The 20826-nt window shown below is 30.9% G+C and overlaps 1 protein-coding gene and 1 long non-coding RNA gene across 2 annotated transcripts; one reads left to right on the top strand and one right to left on the bottom strand.

The window, feature by feature from the left end:
• Positions 1-1025: 1025 nt before the first annotated feature.
• Positions 1026-4102, top strand: LOC139897293 (autophagy-related protein 8f-like). The gene is made up of 6 exons (XM_071879987.1): positions 1026-1169; positions 1552-1601; positions 1756-1811; positions 2950-3002; positions 3209-3327; positions 3865-4102. Exons 2-6 carry the CDS (start codon positions 1565-1567, stop codon positions 3960-3962), a joined length of 363 nt encoding a protein of 120 aa, XP_071736088.1. The 5' UTR covers positions 1026-1169; positions 1552-1564; the 3' UTR covers positions 3963-4102.
• A 4530-nt stretch (positions 4103-8632) lies between these two features.
• LOC139897292 (uncharacterized) lies at positions 8633-14510 on the bottom strand. The gene is made up of 6 exons (XR_011776508.1): positions 14323-14510; positions 10585-10617; positions 10045-10151; positions 9878-9923; positions 9444-9508; positions 8633-9208 (listed from the first exon to the last, which is right to left on the bottom strand). It is a non-coding gene; the product is annotated as an uncharacterized lncRNA (long non-coding RNA).
• Positions 14511-20826: the final 6316 nt, after the last annotated feature.

Raw genomic sequence — 20826 nt, 5'->3', positions numbered from 1 at the left:
TTAATCTCATAAGTATAAAACGATTGGAAAAATCCGGGTCGTTACAACTTTTTTCATAAATTACTATAAGTAGCTTATCTTTTAAGACCTTGTGATTTTTATAAGCTCTATTTTTTTTTGTTTACTAAAGAAAGCTTATGACTTGAAGATTATTAAAATCATAAGTTCAAGGTTCAATAAGTTTCAATAAACTTTTACAATTTCGCATGTCAAATATATATCGTATGTACCACCGAGGCATTTGCCTGAGTGGTATGCGGTGGTGTTTAACACCCTCGCCGGGTAAGAGGTCCAGGTTCGAACCTGGCTTCTGAATGACCAAATTAAATATGGACTGAAATAGGCTCCATTGAGGTCAAGCCCAAAGGGAAGGTTTTACCGACCCGATCCGGGACTAAGGTCAGGCCCGCCTGCCCCTCGGGATGGTTTAAGGGTTCAGATCCCTGTGATCGTGGTTCGGGTTTCCTGCCCGAACGTGTGTGTGTGCAAATGATGACTAGGCTTCGGTCCGGACTGATGCAATCTTGCCGTTCAAAAAAAAAAAAATATATATATATATATATATATATATATATATATATATATATATATATATATATATATATATATATATATATATATATATATATATATATATATATATATATATATATATACATAAAGTGTGCAGAAAAATGTACATTAGCAAGTTAGCGGAGTATTTTTCTAACTAGTTACAATTATTTTTTGTGTTGAAAGGATTAAACATAATTTTTAGAATTATGTTTACAAACTGGGGGATGATTCTCACACACACTTTTTTGATCCTCACACACCTATTTTAACTTTTTACTCTTCTAATAATACTCAATTGGTGTGTAAGGATCAAAAAAGTGTGTGTGAGAATCATCCCTAAAACTTAGAAAATACATCGTATTAATAAATAAAATTATTTTTTTTTGTATATATTATTTTAATTATTTAGTTATATTAGAGGTTATCCAAAACTCCATAGGTGTTTAGATAATTTGGTTATATATATTCCATCAAGTCATAGTCGCCTCCTCAAAATTATTCGCACAATTCTATCCAATTGAAGACGCAACCTTTTTCTTCCATCATTTACTCTATCGCATACCCAATTCTCAGATCAAGTTTCCTCCCATTCTCGCTTTTTTAGTATTCGTTCAGTTAATATCTTATCTTTATTCTATTTTATTATTATAATTCTTATAACTGCAATTAGCTTTATATGATTGTTTCATAAACTTATTAAATTGTTGTTGAAAATTACAGAATTAAGCCGGATTTTAGAGTACTATCGTGTTATTTACATATCTATTTATGCAGTATTTTGATCATGTGAATTTTTTTTTTTTTTTTTTTTTTTTTTTTTTTTTTTTTTATTGTTTATGTTAATGCTATTGAGTATTACTTGTATTTACCTTGTAAATTGATTAATTATTCTTTCTATTCTAGCTAATACAGAATTTTCTTTTTATAATTGTACTGTTAAAACGACTTATTTTGTAATTATAATTAATTGTCCGGTTTTGTTTCTTGATTTAACAGTTTTTGGATACAAATGGCTAAGGGTAGCTTTAAGCAAGAACACGAATTTTGTAAGTTCATATGTTTACATTCTGATGATGAATTATTCAAATTGCATAGACAAGATCTGAAGCCATGATCAGTAAAAATCAAGTCTTGTTTTATAAAAGATTAATTTTAATTGTGAATGTGAATGTGAATATGTTTTTTTATTGTTTTTTTCAGCAAAGAGGCATGCCGAGGCTTCTAGGATTAGGGAGAAATATCCCGATAGAATTCCGGTATGAAAGAGTTTATGTCACATCAATAACTAATATGTTTACTTCGTTTTTTGATCAATGATTGGATCGGCATTCTTGTTATTATGCTATGTGAATGATAGTGATAAAATGAAAGTTTTAGATTATTCAAACAATTGAACATAATAGTCAAATACCTAAGATTTTTCGTTATTGTTAGGTATGTTACTTATGGGGACCACAAACTAAATGTTATGTGTTTGAAGAACAAATATTTACTTTTACCACCATATGCGTAGGACGGGGTGAGCACGGATACCGGTTGATACCGTTATTTTTTTTATCCTAACGTGAGTACCGAATACCGTACTGATAGAATCAGTCTAATACCAGTATCGGTACGTTAATAAGATGTACTATATCCGTTTGGTACCGAAATAAATAAATAAACAAAATACATTGTCCTTCTATTCGAGTTAATAGTCAAATAGGTTCATGTGCAATATAATATAAATTTTGAGTTATGAATCTTACTTAAGTAGTTATAACTCAAAACAATATATACATATTCCGCCTCTTAAACAATCAAAATTCTGATAGGTGGCGATAATTCAAGGTAGCGATAATTCAAGATTTTATAAAAAAAAACTCCTTTCTGCCTCATAAGTTATTTATTGGCTTGCCAGATTGTCCCACTTGCTTGTTGGCTCATATTTTATATGCGATTAATATATGAAGTGTGGCCAACATAGAAAGCCTTAGCCTTTAGGGTCCGGTACCGAACCCGATAAATATCGGAAACAAATCGGTTGGTACCGCTTCCCGAATTCACACAAAATTAAAACCGAATCCCATTTCATATATATTTGGTTGGTACCGGTTCGATTCGGTATCGGTTCGGTTTCGGTTTTTAGGTATTGATGATGACCCCTAAATAGGGACCCTGAGGGTAATAGTTGCACCTATCGATTGTTCGCTTGGTTTTCTCGTGTGTGCGCGCGCGCTACTTTGTGTGTGTGTGTGTGTGTGTGTGCGCACGCGTGATTGATTGTTTGTGTGACTCTGCGAATGTTTCATCTGCGTTATATTGAGAATGTTCAATCACCATCTCAGTAGAATGGAAAGTTTACATAAAATTAGCTTTAATTTGTAATGTCTTATTCTTCTGTTTAATTTGAAGGTGATTGTTGAAAAAGCTGAGAAAAGCGACATTCCTAATATTGACAAGAAGAAGTAAGTTTGCTTTTCTTGTGTATTAGTTATGGTAATTAGGATTATGATTAGTTTGTTTCTCTTAAGTATTCGGATCTTAGTTGAACCCGTATTAAGTAAACGGGTTAAAAATGCCCATCTCTAGTATTATCATGATATTATTTGTTTAATAATTAAATTACGATCCGGCTAGTAAATGGTTAACCTTTTTCCTATTAATATCGCAGGTACCTTGTCCCTGCTGATCTTACTGTCGGTCAATTTGTGTATGTGATCCGTAAACGAATTAAACTGAGTGCAGAGAAAGCTATATTCATTTTCGTCGAAAATGTCCTTCCACCAACAGGTATTTTTTTAACAACACAGATAGAATATGTGTGTGCGTGCGTGCGTGCGTGCGAGACGGAGACGAGTTGGTCAGGACCTTGTCGAGACGGGGTCGACCAACGTTCACTTTTAAATATAAATATTTAAAACATAAATATTATAAGCATAAATATGAATATTTATTCATATTTAAAAATAAATGATTCCCAAATAACATGATGTGGTATTAATTAAAACGATATATAAGTTTCTTAGAAGGTTTTATATACTGAATTAGTTTATCTTCAAGGAATACTATGTAAGTTAGTGTTTTTTCCAGCTAATTTATATGGGCTAGGGATTTTCGTTTGCACTAACAAAAAGTCTACTTTTGACCGACATTGACCAATTTTTCCCGACTTTTACCCTACTTTTTAGCGTTTACTGACTAATTAGACGCTTTTGGGCGAAACGGGACGGGCTAGTCACCAAACCGCCACAACTGCCGCTGCAACCGCCGTTTACAACCATGGTTATTATTGTGTTACTAATGTTATCTTGTTGTTGATGCTTGTAGGAGCTATAATGTCTTCTATATACGATGAAAAGAAGGATGCTGATGGATTTCTGTACGTTAAATACAGCGGCGAGAACACATTTGGGTCCTTTCAGTAGTCACTTACATCTCTGTCTTTTCATTATGCTAAATAAACCTTTATGATTTCTTATAATATGTACAGTTGACAGTTGATTGACGTGTGAATATTCTTTTATAATTTGATGAATTCCATCTATTGATCAATATAACAGTTTCCTATTAATGTGTTATATAATATTTAATATATAATATATAATATATAATATAATATATAAATAGTTAAAGATCCGCGGTTTCGCGGAATTTTTGAAGGGTCTAATCATTTAAGCTATAAAATTAAAAAACTATTATAATATCTAGATGAACATTAAACCAAATGTTTTTTAGAGCCTTGAAATTTTTAAAGTTTCAAAATGTACTATCGAACTATTATTAAGTATACGATGAACATTAAACTAAATGTTTTATAGGGAATTCAAATTTTTAAAGTTTCAAAATGTACTAACGAATAAATAAGAAAACCAAATTTTGATTCAAATTAAATAAATCAAACCCTTACCCTACACACTAAACCCTAAACCCTAAACCCTAAATTCTAAAATCTAAAATCTAAACCCTAACCAAATACCCTAAACCCTATACACTAAACCATAAATTCTAAATCCTATACATTAAACCCTATATCTATACTCTAAACCATAAATTATAAAAACTAAACCATAAACACTAAACCCGATACCCCAAAGCCTAAACCATAAATTTAAAATCTAAACCTTAAAGTCTAAACCATAAATCCTAAACATTAAACCCTATACACTAAACACTAAACTCTAAACCCTAAACCTTAAACCATATGCACTAAACTCTAAACCCTATATCTAAACCTTAAACCCTAAACCCTAAATCAACCATAAACCATACACACTAAACCGTAAACCCTATACCCTAAATTCTTAAACTCTAAAACCTAAATCAACCATATACCCTAAACTCTAAACCATAAATTCTAAAATCTAAACTCTAAACTCTAAAAACTAAACCCTAAACCCTATATCTAAACCCTAAACCATAAACCATAAACCATAAAACCCCAAACCTTAAATTCTAAAATCTATAATCTAAACTCTAAACCTTATACACTAAACCATAAACCCTAAATGCTATACACTAAACCCTGTATCTATACTCTAAACCATAAAATGTAAAAACTAAACCCTAAGCCCTAAACCATATACCCCAAACCCTAAACCATAAATTCTAAAATCTAAACCTTAAACCTTAAAGTTTAAACCATAAACACCAAACACTAAACCCTATACACTAAACTCAAGATCCCAATTCAACCATAAACCCAAAACCACCAATATTTATATATATATATATATATATATATATATCCCTTAACCCTACACAGTAAACCCTAAACCATATACCCTAAAGCATAAATTCTAAAATCTAAACCCTAAACTCTAAAACCTAAACCCTATACACTAAACCCTATATCTAAACCCTAAACACTAAACCCCAAACCCTAAACCATAAAACCCTAAACTCTATACCATAAATTCTAAAAACTAAACCATAAACTCTAAATCCTAAACCCTTAACCGTAACCCTAAACACTAAACCGTAAACGCCTGTTCTTTAATTCTTCCCTCAATCTGGTTCACTAGTTTGTGAGCCATTCTACATGCCTTTTGTATGGAGGCAGGCTCGTGTGAACTTATATCTTCTTGGATTCTCTCCGGTAACCCTTTCACAAATGCGTCGATCTTATCTTCCTCATCTTCGAACGCTCTCGGGCACAATAGGCACAATTCTGTGAATCGTCTTTCGTACGAAGTAATATCGGTGGTGGCATTATTGGGGACTATAAGGGCTCCGCTTTGGTTGCTTTTTCTACCTTTTATGGCCCAGGTACCAACACATTTGCAGAAACCAGAGCTCCCCTTTTTGGTCTGATGCTTTGTTACAGATTAGGCTACTCCAAAGCAGCAGTGGAGAGTGAAAAAAAAGAATTTTGGATAGCATCTGTGGAGGTGCAGTCCCTTGGACAGTCCTTCTATGATCAGATCTTTCAAAACTCTAAACCCTTAACCGTAACCCTAAACACTAAACCGTAAACCCTATACACTAAACCCTAAACCCTAAAGCATAAATTCTAAAATCTTAAACCTAAACCCTTAATCTTAAATGTAAACCATAAACTTTAAACCCTAAATAGCAATTCCTAAACCTTAAATCAATAACTTTCAATAGTTAGTTAAAGACCCGCGGTTTTGTGGGTTTTATGAAATGATGATATTTTAAGACAAAATTCAACCTTGATAACACAAATAAACAATATAATATTTCAAAATTTCGAATATGTAAAAAAATTAAAAAATCTTGTTAACAAATATTATAAAACCCTTTTCTAAAGACATAATTAATATTATATTTTACTCGGAAAAGATAATAATCTAAAACCAACAAAAGTTGTATAATAAGCCATTTTTAAATAAATGGGTCAAATTTTCCACCTTTAGATAATTACACAATTAACTGAATATATATGTGAAACATATTAAGGGATAGGGGACTTTCATCAAGATGTTGAGTGGAAGATTAAGAGTTGTGAACCTATCTGCAAAGGCTTTAAACAAGTTGAAAGATGCAAGATCGAAGCACATGCATGCTACAACAAATATATTAAATATAAACACTAGCTTGCCAGATTACATACAACATAAAAATAGCATAACAACAAAAACAAAATTAGAAAAATGCACCTTCATTATCCACATCCATAGAACCCGAAGAGGATGTTCACAGTGGTTGCGTGAAGTGACCACTTTATCAGCCTTACTACGCTATTACGGTTCTAAATACAACCTATAAAAGAACGTTAGAATACAATAAATAAAGTAACAACAAAATATGGGAGCCATAAACAAATGTCACATAAAGCATTATCAAAACAAATGACATTCAATAAATCTGGAAGTATACACCGTCACGGTGTTGTTGAAGAGCAGGTGTGTCACTTACAAAAGAAGTAAAAATTTAGCATATGAGGCATCGCAAACTGCAACAATAACAAAGCTTAGTATCAGGAAAGTGCAAGTGCCGCTATTAACAAAACTAACTCAACAACTCAAAATGACAAAAAAACACACCACAGCTTACTGGCTAGACACCTCAGTCATCTCATAAAAAGGAGTACTTTGAATAACTGGCTTCACAATCCAACCATAGCGGTCTTACCTTCCTGATGAAAAATGTTCATTTATCCAAAATAGTATTGCTAAAAAAGATTAAAATAATCAAAATGGTAAAACATCACAAGGTCCATGTAGCTATGTAGACCTTGACAATTCATCTGTTCCATGTTCAAGCTCATTAAAGACAGGACCTACAATTCCTATATTACGTAACTTGAGGTGGGTGTTGACATTCTTAGATAGATATAAACACTTAAAATAACTTAGTAACAAATCAATAAAAAAAATAAAACATGTAAAAAAGAAGACATATCTTGACTACAATGTATTTATGTTCAAAATTCATCGAAGGTACTTAAGGACATCATAGTACATCTACTACTTCAAACATCAACTACTTCATACGAGCAATTTTTTTCATCGAGCACACCGCAAATATTAACGATTCTAACAATCAAAGCCGTTAATTATAAGAACAAACTGAAAGTAAACCCTAACCTTTAACCATTATCAATTGCTTCAAACGGGAAAAAATCATACAACAACCACACCGCAGGTAGTGGGATTCAAACAATCAAAACGTCAACTGCAAAATACAAACGGAAGGTAAACCCAAACCTTACACCATTTTCAATCGCTTCAATTGGAAAAAAAATTGTTAAACGACGACACTGTAGGCTTAAAAAGTGACATATATCTTTTTACTGGCAAGAACGCCCGAAGCACCCAAAATAGACAACTAAAATTGGATTCTATAAGTTTCGGTAACACAATTTCCTTTGTTAGAGGCTTCTCTGGTGCACCACCTACTTAAAAAGCTAGCGGAAGATGACAACATTATGCAATCAACTTTAGTAGTGTTTAATATACCGATTAAACAAAAATACTAAAAAGAATTTACCGATCAATATAAATATATAAAACTAAAACTATGACGCATCCTCTCAATAATATTATTAAAGGAGTTACCAAATATAAATGAACTAATTGGACGAAAATTGTGCAATTTATACAATCCAAATAATTTTGACCCATTTACCTTGTTTTGAGTTAAAATTCAAATGACCCACATACTTATAAAAAGTTATTAAGTAGTTATAGCACTTGTCAAATGAAGCCTTCAAGTGTTCCATTCATAAACAAAAATGTTACATCGTTACAGATTACATGGGTAAAATGTTACAGATTACATAAACAAAAATTCTTTAGTTTTATGGGGCCAAAGAGTAGAGGTCTTCGGTCTTCCATTCATATCATCGTTACTTTTTACCGATCATACCCGCAACCACCTGCAATAAGCCATTATTGACTGATTGAGAAATCGGAACTTTGGAAGTGCAGGTCAACACACAAGCTAAAACTTCAAGTAGAAAAAAGTTATCATCATTGTCATTTAGACTACCATAATGAGATGGGATACTCACTTCGCTTAACGCAGGTGGAGGAACTTGCTTAGACGATTCAAAGGAATCAGCATGGGCCTCACGCATGCAGGAAGGAACAGACCTAAATATAACAATATAAATCAAATAACAAACCTTGCTTAGGATTTGGAAAAATGAAAACGTATAATAAAGATCCACAACGAAGAAAAAAGCAAACCTAATTTAGAACGACATCGTTGATCTTGCACCAACAAAGATATTCGATAGTTCTTATCATCGGTTACCAGAGAAACCACCCATATTGACACATATAATAAGAATCTTAACGTAATATATTACCCACTTGACTAATTATAAAAGCCGCCCATATTGACACCTATAATGAGAATTTTAACGCCTTGAATGCATTAAATAATATAACTTTCGTGGGATTGGGTATTGTAGTTATATTAAGCAAATACACAGCACCCAATTGAAGCAAAATTAATGAACTAAAAAGGGAGGTCTCAGTTTACAACCTCTACGAAAAGGATTAAAAAAAGCTGGGGGCACCATGATGCCTTTCAAATGTGTAGCAAGCACCAACAAATGAAGATTTGTTCGTAACGGAGCACAATCCTGATGTAATAAGAATGAATTATTTCATATATTAAAAATGATGTAAACTTAGCAATACAAACCTCTGATGATGAGTTGACTATTGAATTTCCTGGTATACTTGTACCTAGCACACTCCTGCAAAATCAAGAAAGATGATCGTTAATCGAAATTCATTAGATTAGATTTTGAAGTTTATCGTCGCTGAATATAAGGCTTTTTCTCATCACGGCTTACAGAAACAATATCTGAATCAGCATTTGATTTTTCAGCCGGGATTAAAAACCATGTACCGGATACCAATTATAACTATTATTGAAGTAAATTCCCTAAAACTTATGGAAATTAAATGCTAGAAGAACTAATTACTAACTCGCCACGAAGAGCACGCTCATCAGCATCATCGTCCCTAAACCATGTCTGTATATCACTATTTCCCTGCACACGGTTCGAATTTTAGATTCAGAAAATAATCATTTAATTCACTTGCGAATAATTAATGTTAAGACAGTGGCGAATGTATGTGCAAGCAAGTGAGGTACTTTGACCCCATAATAAAATTAATTTATTTTTTGATATAAAAATACCACTAAAATTGTATAGGACAACATTAAATTTACAGATAAGATCCCTATTATTTTTAAAATTAGTGGTTTTCATGAAAATAAATAGGCATTCTTTAGAAAAGACTTTTACAAAGTACGACTCAAATTGTTTAGGACCTCATTGACTTTTGATCCTATTATCGTCACTGCGTTTAGAAAACATGCGTTTGACATTGAAAGTCAAATGATGATAGTGACATACTTTATCAGTGAGTCTGAAAGACTGTGGTCTTCCTTCAAGTTTCGATCTGCAAAAGAAGACGTGCACAATATAAAGACATGAAACACGAACTATATTATAAAGACAAAAATAAAAATAAAAATAAAAAGGAAAGCATATTCATTGAACTATATTATAAAGAGTCGAACTTTCTATTAAATATGCAGTGTTCTTAGGGAAGAGACGACGTATATAGGTGCTCACGACTCTGAGCCTTTTATGATTTATTGAGCTCAAGTGCTAATTGATAGCTACCCTGTACATAAACACAAACAAGATCAGTTCAAATAAGCTTCTCTGCATGTTCATATTTGTGGAGATCTAAAACATCACTTGATGCATCTGAAGCATCAAATGTCAACTTCTCATCTGCCCACTTAAGATCAATAGCCTAAAACATCATTAGACCTTTACGATAACTTGAAAAGTTATCCGTTTTGGCCAGTTACCCTGAATGCTCATTTTGCAAACTTAACCTATAAACATTGAATATGCAATTCAAATGTACAAAGTCGTTTCACTTTTACACCACTCAGGTGGTATTGGGTTCTGCTGTTGTTGTTGTTGTTGTTGTTGTTGTTGTTGTAAAGTCGTTCCAGTTATTTATAAAGTTTGAACATTTTTTAGATGCAAACATTGGTGTTTCCATGAAAAACAATAGTTATACAAAGGTAAGAGCCAAAACTCACATTTACATCCTGAAGTTGTGCAATTTCAAGAATCTGCAACAATCGAAAGAACAAAATGACCTAAATGACAAAACGATCAAAAGTAACTTTATGACCAAATGACCATTTGTAGTTGACCCAATTAGTTTATTATACAAATTTGACCCAAATGAACAAATGATAAAATTTAACTCTATGGCCAAATGACCATTTACATTTGACCCATTTCGTTTATAATGCAAACTTGACCCAAATGACCAAATGTAAATTTATAACTAAATGACCATTTGCAGTTGACTCATTAAACTTATAATGCAGTTTTGAGCATAAACCTCCAGTTTGGCTTTCGCTTTTCTGTTTGCTTACGCTATGGATTCTTTATAGACAATTAAAACCTTAATTCTTGAAAGGACCCGTTCATATACATTACAAACGATTCACAATTGTTGATTACATCGCGAGGTATTTGACATCTATATGATACATTTTACAAACATTGCATTCGTTTTTAAAAGATAAACTTTCTTTACAAGGAAAGTTGACGGCATGCACACCATTTCATAATACATCCAACTATAATTGACATAATAATAATCTTGATGAACTCAATGACTCGAATGCAACGTCTTTCAAAATATGTCATGAATGACTCCAAGTAATATCCTTAAAATGAGCTAATGCACAGCGGAAGATTTCTTTAATACCTGAGAATAAACATGCTTTAAAGTGTCAACCAAAAGGTTGGTGAGTTCATAGGTTTATCATAACAATCATTTCAATATATTAATAGACCACAAGATTTCCGTTTATAAATATATGTACACTCGCAAGTGTATAAAAATATTCTATAAGCTGTAGGCACCCGGTAACAAACCTTAACATTCATGTTTTACCCTCTGAAGTACACCAGATCATGTGTGTTTAAAATAACCTCGAAGTACTAAAGCATCTCATAGTCAGGATGGGGTTTGTCAGGCCCAATAGATCTATCTTTAGGATTCATGCCTACCGTACATAGACAAGTAGTTTAATGTTACCAAGCTAAGGGTATATTTCTGGTTTAAACCCACATAGAATTAGTTTTAGTACTTGTGCCTATTTCGTAAAATATTTATAAAACAGCGCATGTATTCTCAGCCCAAAAATATATATAAAAAGGGAGTAATGAAACTCACCATACTGTATTTCGTAGTAAAAATACATATAACGTCATTTAACAAGTGCAAGGTTGGCCTCGGATTCACGAACCTATATTAATTATATATATTTATATGTTGGTCAATATTTGTCTAACAATTTTTGGTCAAGTCATAGTGTACCACAATCCTAATGCTCGAGACTAATATACAAAAGTCAACAAAAGTCAACTTGACCCAAAATGACTTCTAAAATTTATACGTGTTTATTATATAACTTAACTATAGTCGTTTTATATATTTAAATATATTTATTAGATTTTATAATAATAAAAGTCATTTATTAATAAAAATTTATATTAACGTTTATATATGATAAAATATACTTTTATATATCTTAAGTAGTAAAATTTATAAAGTTCACTTAATATCGTAAAACTATAGTGGTAAGTATTATTAATGTAATGATATTACGCGTGGTGAAAAATATCTTTGCATCCCCTATTTATTTGATAAAATAATATTGATCATAATAATAATAAGTAAAAGTTGTATTATTTTGTAATAATAATTATTATTATTCTATAAAAAAATAACAATATTTATATTTACTAAAAATGTTATTATGATAAAATGATAATACTAACATAATAGTAATAATGGTATTTTATAATAACAATGATATTTCTATTAAAATAATAACGACGATAGTAATAATAATCATTTTAACAATAATACTAAAATTCAGTTGACTATAACTTCTAATCAGTTCATCAAAACCATTCGATATCTAAATAAAAAGTTCTTAATTTTTCGCTAGCTTTCCAATGACATGCATATCATATACCCTATCTCAGTAGCATATGTATCTAATTCAGGATTCAACAAACCTATCTAAGGACAATATCGAATGTACAAGCATGCATAATCCTATATACTCGAGCACTAGTCAGGGATACACTATTGATATATAAAAGTTAAGTTATGAGTGCTCACGTATCAATATTGAGATTCAATATTGCAGAAAAATACGTAGACGCAACGGAGATGATAAACACTAGATTGACCTTACGAGCATACCCATGAACCATACCCATCACCTCCATAGCTATAACCCATAATTTCCTTAGCTTCGACTCATTCAAAAAAAAACTATTTTGAAATCACTCGGACATCACTCCGTCGTAATATTTTATGTATACTAATAATATCTTGAAATAATACTAAGTAAATATATATATGTAATTCGATTGAGAGAGTTTAGAGAAATATATTTACAAGTTTCTATGAAATAATAAAACCTATTGAATTCTATTTATAATAGATTTTTGAATTATTAAAGTGAATTATTAAAGTATGAATTATTAAAATGAATTATTAAAGTATGAATTATTAAAGTGAATTATTAAAGTATGAATTATTAAAGTATGAATTATTAAAGTGAATTATTAAAGTATGAATTATTAAAGTGAATTATTAAAGTTAAAGTAAAGTAAAAGTAAAGTAAAGGTAAAGTTAAAGTATAGTAAAAGTATAAAGCTATGTACGTATAATACGCGTATAAATATATATAATATTAATTTAAATCGTTTTATATATTTAATGAAATAAAATATAAATATCGTTATATTTATTATACTGGTTAAGTAATGAGTTGTCAAAAGTGATTCTAGATATTTATAAAAGTTATATACGTTTTAATAATAAAGTTCTTTTTAAACTGAAAACGTTTTTGTACGTTTGAAAATAGATTAATAGAATATTATGGAAACCAATTCTCCACTAGCTTTTGTCTAACTTTCGTAAATGACACTTTTTATTTTTATTTATAAATAGCTTTACAAATTATTCCGAATATCGTTAAGAGGAATAGATTTTCTCAAATCATAGTGGACCTCTCAACAGAGACTTGTAATCATAATTCAAAGTTTCTGATAATTCAATCATTTAATATATATATTTTTTAATTTCGTCGATAATCATATTGAAACAAATACGTTCATATAAAGCATTATACGTTTAAATACTTTGTTGACATTTTCAATTTATAACATATACACATATACATACATATTCATATATGTTCATTTAATGGTTCGTGAATCATTGGAATTTGGTCGAGGTTTAAATGAATGTATAAACATAGTTTAAAATCCTTGAGATTTAACTTATCAAACATTGCTTATCGTGTCAGAATAATATAAAGATAAAGTTTAAATTTAGTCGAAAATTTCCGGGTCGTCACAATTCTGATTATAAAAACAGTAAAAACTTAAACAATCATCCAAATATATATATATTCAAATATCACAACTCAAAAGGTTATATACCAGTAGAAATTTGTAACTTTTAACTTTCACACCGTTGATCATGAAAAAATCGTAGACACAATCAAATCATTATAGCCATTACGTACGCATATCTATAATTATTATTAACCAACTGGTCGGTGGTTGTGAAATCATATGTAAATTCACATTGAATCAAACATAGGTTATGATTAAAGAAATAGCAATTCTATTGTAAATGACCAATAAATTTTTGATAAAAGATCAGTTATGAAAAACATCGAATAAAATATAGCCAATGTATTTTGATTGAAAATTTATACCAAAAATCATACCTGCGTTCTTTAATTGAGGATCAAACATCAATACTTTAAGGATTCAATAGAACCCTAGAATGTTGACAAAGCAACGACTTTTGTCTTTGTTTCATCACCAACGTTTTAAGGTTTCTTCTTCAAGGATCGGAGAGATCGTCGTTGCCTGTATAGAGATAGATAACACTAAACCGTAAAACTTGATACGATAAACCCCTAATTTTGTTAGAAGCTACCGTTAATGTTGACTTTAAGGTAAACCCCTAATTGTGTCACTAAATTTTGGGGTTTATAGTTTAGTGATTACCGTGTTTTTTTTTTTTATTTATTAGAAGGGTATTTTAGGGACTAATTGTATGTAAATTTGATTTATTAGCTAATTTTTCAGTGAATGATTAAGGACCGTTGGATCAAAGGGTATTATAATGTAATTTTCTAATCTAATGGTAATTAAGGGTTTTTTGAAAACATTTATTAGCTAATCGAGACTCTCTTTTAATATATACTAGTTAAAGACCCGCGATTTCGCGGAGTTTATGAAATGATAGAATTTGATAGAGTATTTGTTAGGTTGATTAAAAAGCAAACAATATTAGATAAATCACAAAAGGTTGTGATATATTCAATAACATAAATAGACCAATAATACGTTGCACATATGTAACCATCAAAGGGTTGTAATAAGAAATGCTTATGAGTAAAGGTACATACGAAGCTGAAATTAAATGATTTACTTTATCATGGATGGAAATACTAAATAGATACATATATAACTATTTCATTAGTATGAGCGTCACAAGAATTGACCTATTATATAGACTCACGAATTCGTGGAGTTTTTTGAGGGACGAATCACCATTGACTTGTATGAATCACTATATCTTGTATAGTATTTGTTAGACTTATAATAAATTGATTCAGTTGCAATATTAGTGTTACCTGACTCATAATCAATGTAGGTTTTTTGAACCTAAAAACAATACATATAAAATAAAATTGAAAGTCTAACACTGTAAAAAAGGCTAACATCCATTTCGCCAGATCACATATAAAATAAAATTGTTGCCATAAAGTAAACAGATCACATATGATAATATTAGGTAATCCTAACCTAAACCCTAAACACTATAATCTAAATCATAAAATCTAAACCTTACACCCTAAAATCTAAACTCTACACCTTAAACTCTAAACTCTTCTAAAATCCTTTGATTTAAAAACTAAATCTAAACCCTAAACCCTAAAATATAAACCCTAGAATTTAAACCCTAAACCTTTACCTAAACCCTAAATCTAAACCCAAAATCCTAAACCTAAACTCTAAACCCTAAACCCTAAATCTAAACCAAAACCCTAAACCTAAACTCTAAACCCTACACCCTAAATCTAAACCCTAAACCCTAACCTAACCCCTAAAAACTCTAAACCCTAAGCCCTAAAATATAAACCCTAAACCCTAGAATCTAAACCCTAAAATATAAACCTTAAACCCTAGAATCTAAACCCTAAACCTAAACCCTAAACCTTAAATGTAAACCCTAAACCCTACACCCTATAATCTAAACCCTAACCTAAACCCTAAACCCTAAATCTAATCCCAAAACCATAAACCTAAACTCTAAACCCTAAAATCTAAACCTTAAACCCTAAACCCTAACCTAAACCCTAAACGCTAACTCTAAACCCTAAACTCTAAACCCTACACCCTAAATCTAAACCCTAAACCCTGAACCCTACACTAAACCCTAAAAACTCTAAACCCTAATCCTAAACCATAAGCCCTAAAATCTAAACCCTAAACCCTAGGATCTAAACCCTAAACCTTAAACCTAAACCCTAAATCTAAACCCAAAACCTTACATATTGTAATAAATTACTTTCAATGATAACACAAATAAATAATATAATATTTCAAATGTTTAAAAATATAAATAAAAGAACCACCCATATTGACACATATAATAAGAATCTTAACGTAATATATTACCCACTTGACTAATTATAAAAGCCGTCCATATTGACACATATAATGAGAATTTTAACGTAATCCTTGAATGCATGTAAAATCTCCGGAACCAAATTAATACCTACATGTAAAAGCATGTCTATTTATGTTTTACGTAATCCTTGAATGTATTTTTTTGAGACTGCTAACAACCATTCTGAGAAATTCATTAACTTTGGGATTATCATTGTCATCCAGCCTCATGCACTCTATGCATATAATTAGTTGGCGATTATTTACCTTATCTTAATCACAAAGAGAACTATCGTTCTCAAAAAAACCCTAGCCGATTTTAGCATCGAATTTTGATAAGTGTCAATGATTTGGGAGATGAAGTAGGGTTTTATAACCTGAACCCCTTTATTTGTTAACCCCTAATTTTGTTGAAAGCTCCCGTGTTTTTTTTTTTTAATTTAAAGGTATTTTAGGTACATTATGAGAAGTTTATGATTTATTACCTAATAGTGATAGGAGATGAATATAGGCCCTTGGATCAAAGGGTATTAGATTGTCAATTTTTAATCTAATAGCTTATAACCCACGGCTTCACGGGATTTTGCATGAAAATTTATGTACTTTAATTGACGTAAACAAATATGAAAAGTAACATAGCCATCAAACGTTTTCGAGCAATACATAAGTGAAAGTGGACTCCTTGAAGCACCCTATGAAATGTAACATAGCCATCAGTTCCACATTAACAACACCCAATTCCTAAAGTAATTAACACGACTTAACAAAAATACATGCCAACTTCAGATCACTCGTTTATGATGGCTATGGTAAGAGCTGTTACTCCACATACAAACCTTACATCTTCTACAGATGCATATTCATATTAATGACATGTCAATAATATAAACAAACATTATAAAATTATAAATTATAACTTAACACCAATAGAAGACCTTACAAAGTGTTCCCAAGGTCCCCAAGACTATATGCAATATGGTAATTTCAACCCAAACTGAAATGAATTGTTTTCTAAATAATACGGGACATTCTAAATCATATATGATATCTTCAAAAACTTCAAAAATTTTGGTGGATATAATCCATTCCGACTTCTACATCACTACTTATTAAAAATTTGGACTACCATGTGCTTCTACCCTATCTATTTTACCCAGTCTCAACTAATAGACATCAAGAAACATAATGAGCAGGTTAACATCCATATCACGAGTGCAATAAAACTAATACATAGAGAATCACAGTTGTAGCAATTTGTGCATTTTAACTTGTTGTAAACGCAGTCTTTATTATAACTCACTGGATGGAAGCTCGGGTCATTGTAAAATGCATTCATTGGATGATAGCCACATCTAAGGAACATTGAAGTTTAGAAAAGAACCTAAGATATAACCAAAATATATTCTCCATACAAATAGACAATATACATATACGATCCATGGATGATCTGGAAATGTGAACTTGTAGATGTTAAAGAGTATAACATCCTACAAGTAGGATTTAAACCATGACACGTTCACGTTCACAGATCCCATTACCCAAAAAGCTGTAATAAGTGATATGGCCGAATATTAGAGAATAACAATGATCTTTGTACATTATTCATATGTATGCAAAACAGTATAACAATAAAAATACAAAATAATGTATTTAATACAACATAGAAACAAAAATACAATTGTAATACAGTTGTTTTTCTTTAATAAAGACAACAAAAACCAGTTTCTATCTATGAGTTGGTTATTAGCATGTAAAAGGTGAATACACATATACACCTTGTATTTAAACTATACTTTGATTAAATTCAAATGAAAAAACACTAATCAGTATAAACAATAATACCCGATCTCAAGGATGGAGGTATGAAAGAGGTAATTAAGATGTAAATAATCCTTCTTCTACTCTACTAAAATTATTCAGTCGTTTCTCCACCCCCACGTAGAGAAAAATTAACCCATATCTATCGTATGTAAAGGCGATATATATAAACTTGCAATTACTTGAATCAAAGATCTACTACTGAAACTCATTAGGTGTCTTCCATACCCATCATTACGCATTGACAAAACATCCCCTAATTCATCAACTAACGTCTTCTCCCATGGCTAGTTGCTACCGACTCAAGTTTTTTTCCTCATATCCGATCATTTAGACTCATAACTTACATAGGACAGTTCACACATATAGGCATATAAATCATGCTATTACCGGCAATAAAAGCTATCAAATGTCCTCAAAAAAGGTAATTAAGTATTATGGCCTAAAATTATACAAATCTCAGATTCTCCAATATAGATACTTTTCATAAACAACATGTTTTCAGTTTTGTTAATAATGTCGAGCATATGAAACCTCATCAACAGTATCGTATAAACACAAAAGTGAAAACAGATAAAGGAATGTAACTTGAAATGCAAGGTGGATAAAGATATCGAACCTGCAAATTGAATGGGCACATCTGAGCTCCATGCATCCAACCAATCAGCAGGTTATAATTTCACGGGTCGAATCGTATTCCTTTAGGATTATTAAAATAGGTTCTCTGGGTGAACCTATAGCAAGCCAACTGTTAACAGTCAATGATGATAATTGTGACATACAGAAATAACTTACAACAAACAGACTCAAAATCCGAATCAACGGTTTGGAATAATCCTATTATCACATACACAAAAAATTATTTGACATAATAATTTGATACCTGACAATCTATAGGCGGTCTTTTGAAGTCATCAATAAAGAACTACTTTGGGATGTCCCTAATGAGACTCCAATTATCACCGAGTAGTTGAAGGATTTACATATCCAACACCTTTTTAAACAAAACTATGTGTCTGTAAGTTGTTCATCCCTATTTAGTAACAAACAACAGTTTTACAAATTCCAATGGTCAATTGCGAATGAAATTAAGGAATTGAAGATGATTATGGATGAAGAATCGAGTGAAATTGCAAATGAAATTAAGGAATTGAAGATGATAATGGATGATAACCTACAGAGAATTTCAAATTTACCTATGGTGAGTCGCCGTTTCATCATATCGTGTTGAGCAGGTTATCACGGTTATGGATTTTCTAATAGTAATCGATTCGTGCAGTTTCATGATTATCACGATCAGTAGTTTTTTTTTTTTTTTTTTTTTTTTTAAGGGTATAATATTTATTAGCTAATATTTTAAGTGGATTGTTAAGGATAGTTGGATAATATAACGGAAAGGAGTTTTGAAAACAATTATTAGCTAATCGAGACTCTCTATGTATATAGTGATAATGATAGTGATAGTGATAGTGAACAGTGAATATAGTGATATAAAGAGTCTTTTACTATGATTTTAAGTGGTTTCATTGATTAGTAAGTTTTATCAAGTAAACTTTCAGAAGCAAATGAATCACCTATAGGACCCAAATGGTAAAAAAAAAAAAAGTTGACCTATGGGCCAAGAACTGATCCAATGGCTCGACCCATTTAGATGAATATTCAATTGCGCAACCTAAATTTGTTGTTCCACCCTTCTAAAATGGAGTAAAAAGGAAAGGCCCTATCTTTTAGTAACCATTTGGGCTTACGAAGCAAATGCTTAACGAAAATTGATCATTGATCCAATTACCTTTACGGGTTGGTGCTCAATGAAAATCGATCACTGATTCAATTATCTCCTCGGGATAGACCTAAATAGAAAACTGATGAACAACGATATCAGATGCTTAAGTTGAGTAGTTCCTATGTTGATTGTAAATGTATATTAATATCGAGAAGACAAATTTGTTTCGAGCAACAACAAAACCGGAATGGATTAGTTGGATTTTAAGCATTAGTTGATTGCCTGAATCCAAACCCATTTAATTGGATCTTAAGTCTTGATGGATGATTCAGCCATCTGCCCCATTTTTTCATTCTTAACAGTCATCTCTTATTAAAAAAGCTAAAATAATTATTCAATTAAAAATTTCTTGTTATACATAGCACGGTTATTGTCTATGCAATTGTTCTTGGTTTGTTAATATTGAAATTTACCGTAGTATAATCGTCTGTTTATTTGTGACTGGAGAAATTCTTTCTTTCTAGTTGTATCTTGCACATTATAAATATTCTTGTTCATAACCATTTAGTTGAGTAATTGATGTTAAACATTTGTCTTGTTCTTTTAAAATTTGCGTTTGTTGTGTTTTATGTATTCGTTTCATATATTTGTCTTTCAAATTGTATAACTTATAATAACTGTGTTAAGAAATGTCACACTAATTGTTAACATATGATACCTGAATAATAGTAAATTAATTAACTCTTGGATTTCAGTATTTCACCTTCAATGAGAGCTTGCGTTCCGGCATGTGTCAACGTATATTGTTTAAAACGTTTATTTATTTATTTATTTATTTATTTATTTTTAATTTTTTTTTTTTTTTTTTTTTTGTTTTGTTATCAGCGTGAATTTCTATTGGTACTATATTTCTTGTTCGTTGTGTTTGATTATTAGTTGTTTTCCCCTTCGAAAGGTCAAGCAATATATCCCAACATTCATACAATATAGGACCCACAAATACATA

The sequence above is a fragment of the Rutidosis leptorrhynchoides genome, chromosome 3 (genome assembly GCF_046630445.1).
Source record: "Rutidosis leptorrhynchoides isolate AG116_Rl617_1_P2 chromosome 3, CSIRO_AGI_Rlap_v1, whole genome shotgun sequence".
NCBI lineage: Eukaryota > Viridiplantae > Streptophyta > Magnoliopsida > Asterales > Asteraceae > Rutidosis > Rutidosis leptorrhynchoides.
Note: the sequence above shows the minus strand (reverse complement) of the source record. Positions and strands in the feature narration are given on the sequence as shown.

Coding starts and splice junctions, on each gene's coding strand:
- LOC139897293 (XM_071879987.1), top strand. CDS start 1,565: ATGGCTAAGGGTAGCTTTAAGCAAGAACACGAATTTT. Junction 1,812..2,949: donor AATATCCCGATAGAATTCCG/GTATGAAAGAGT, acceptor TTTAATTTGAAG/GTGATTGTTGAAAAAGCTGA. Junction 3,328..3,864: donor AAATGTCCTTCCACCAACAG/GTATTTTTTTAA, acceptor TGATGCTTGTAG/GAGCTATAATGTCTTCTATA.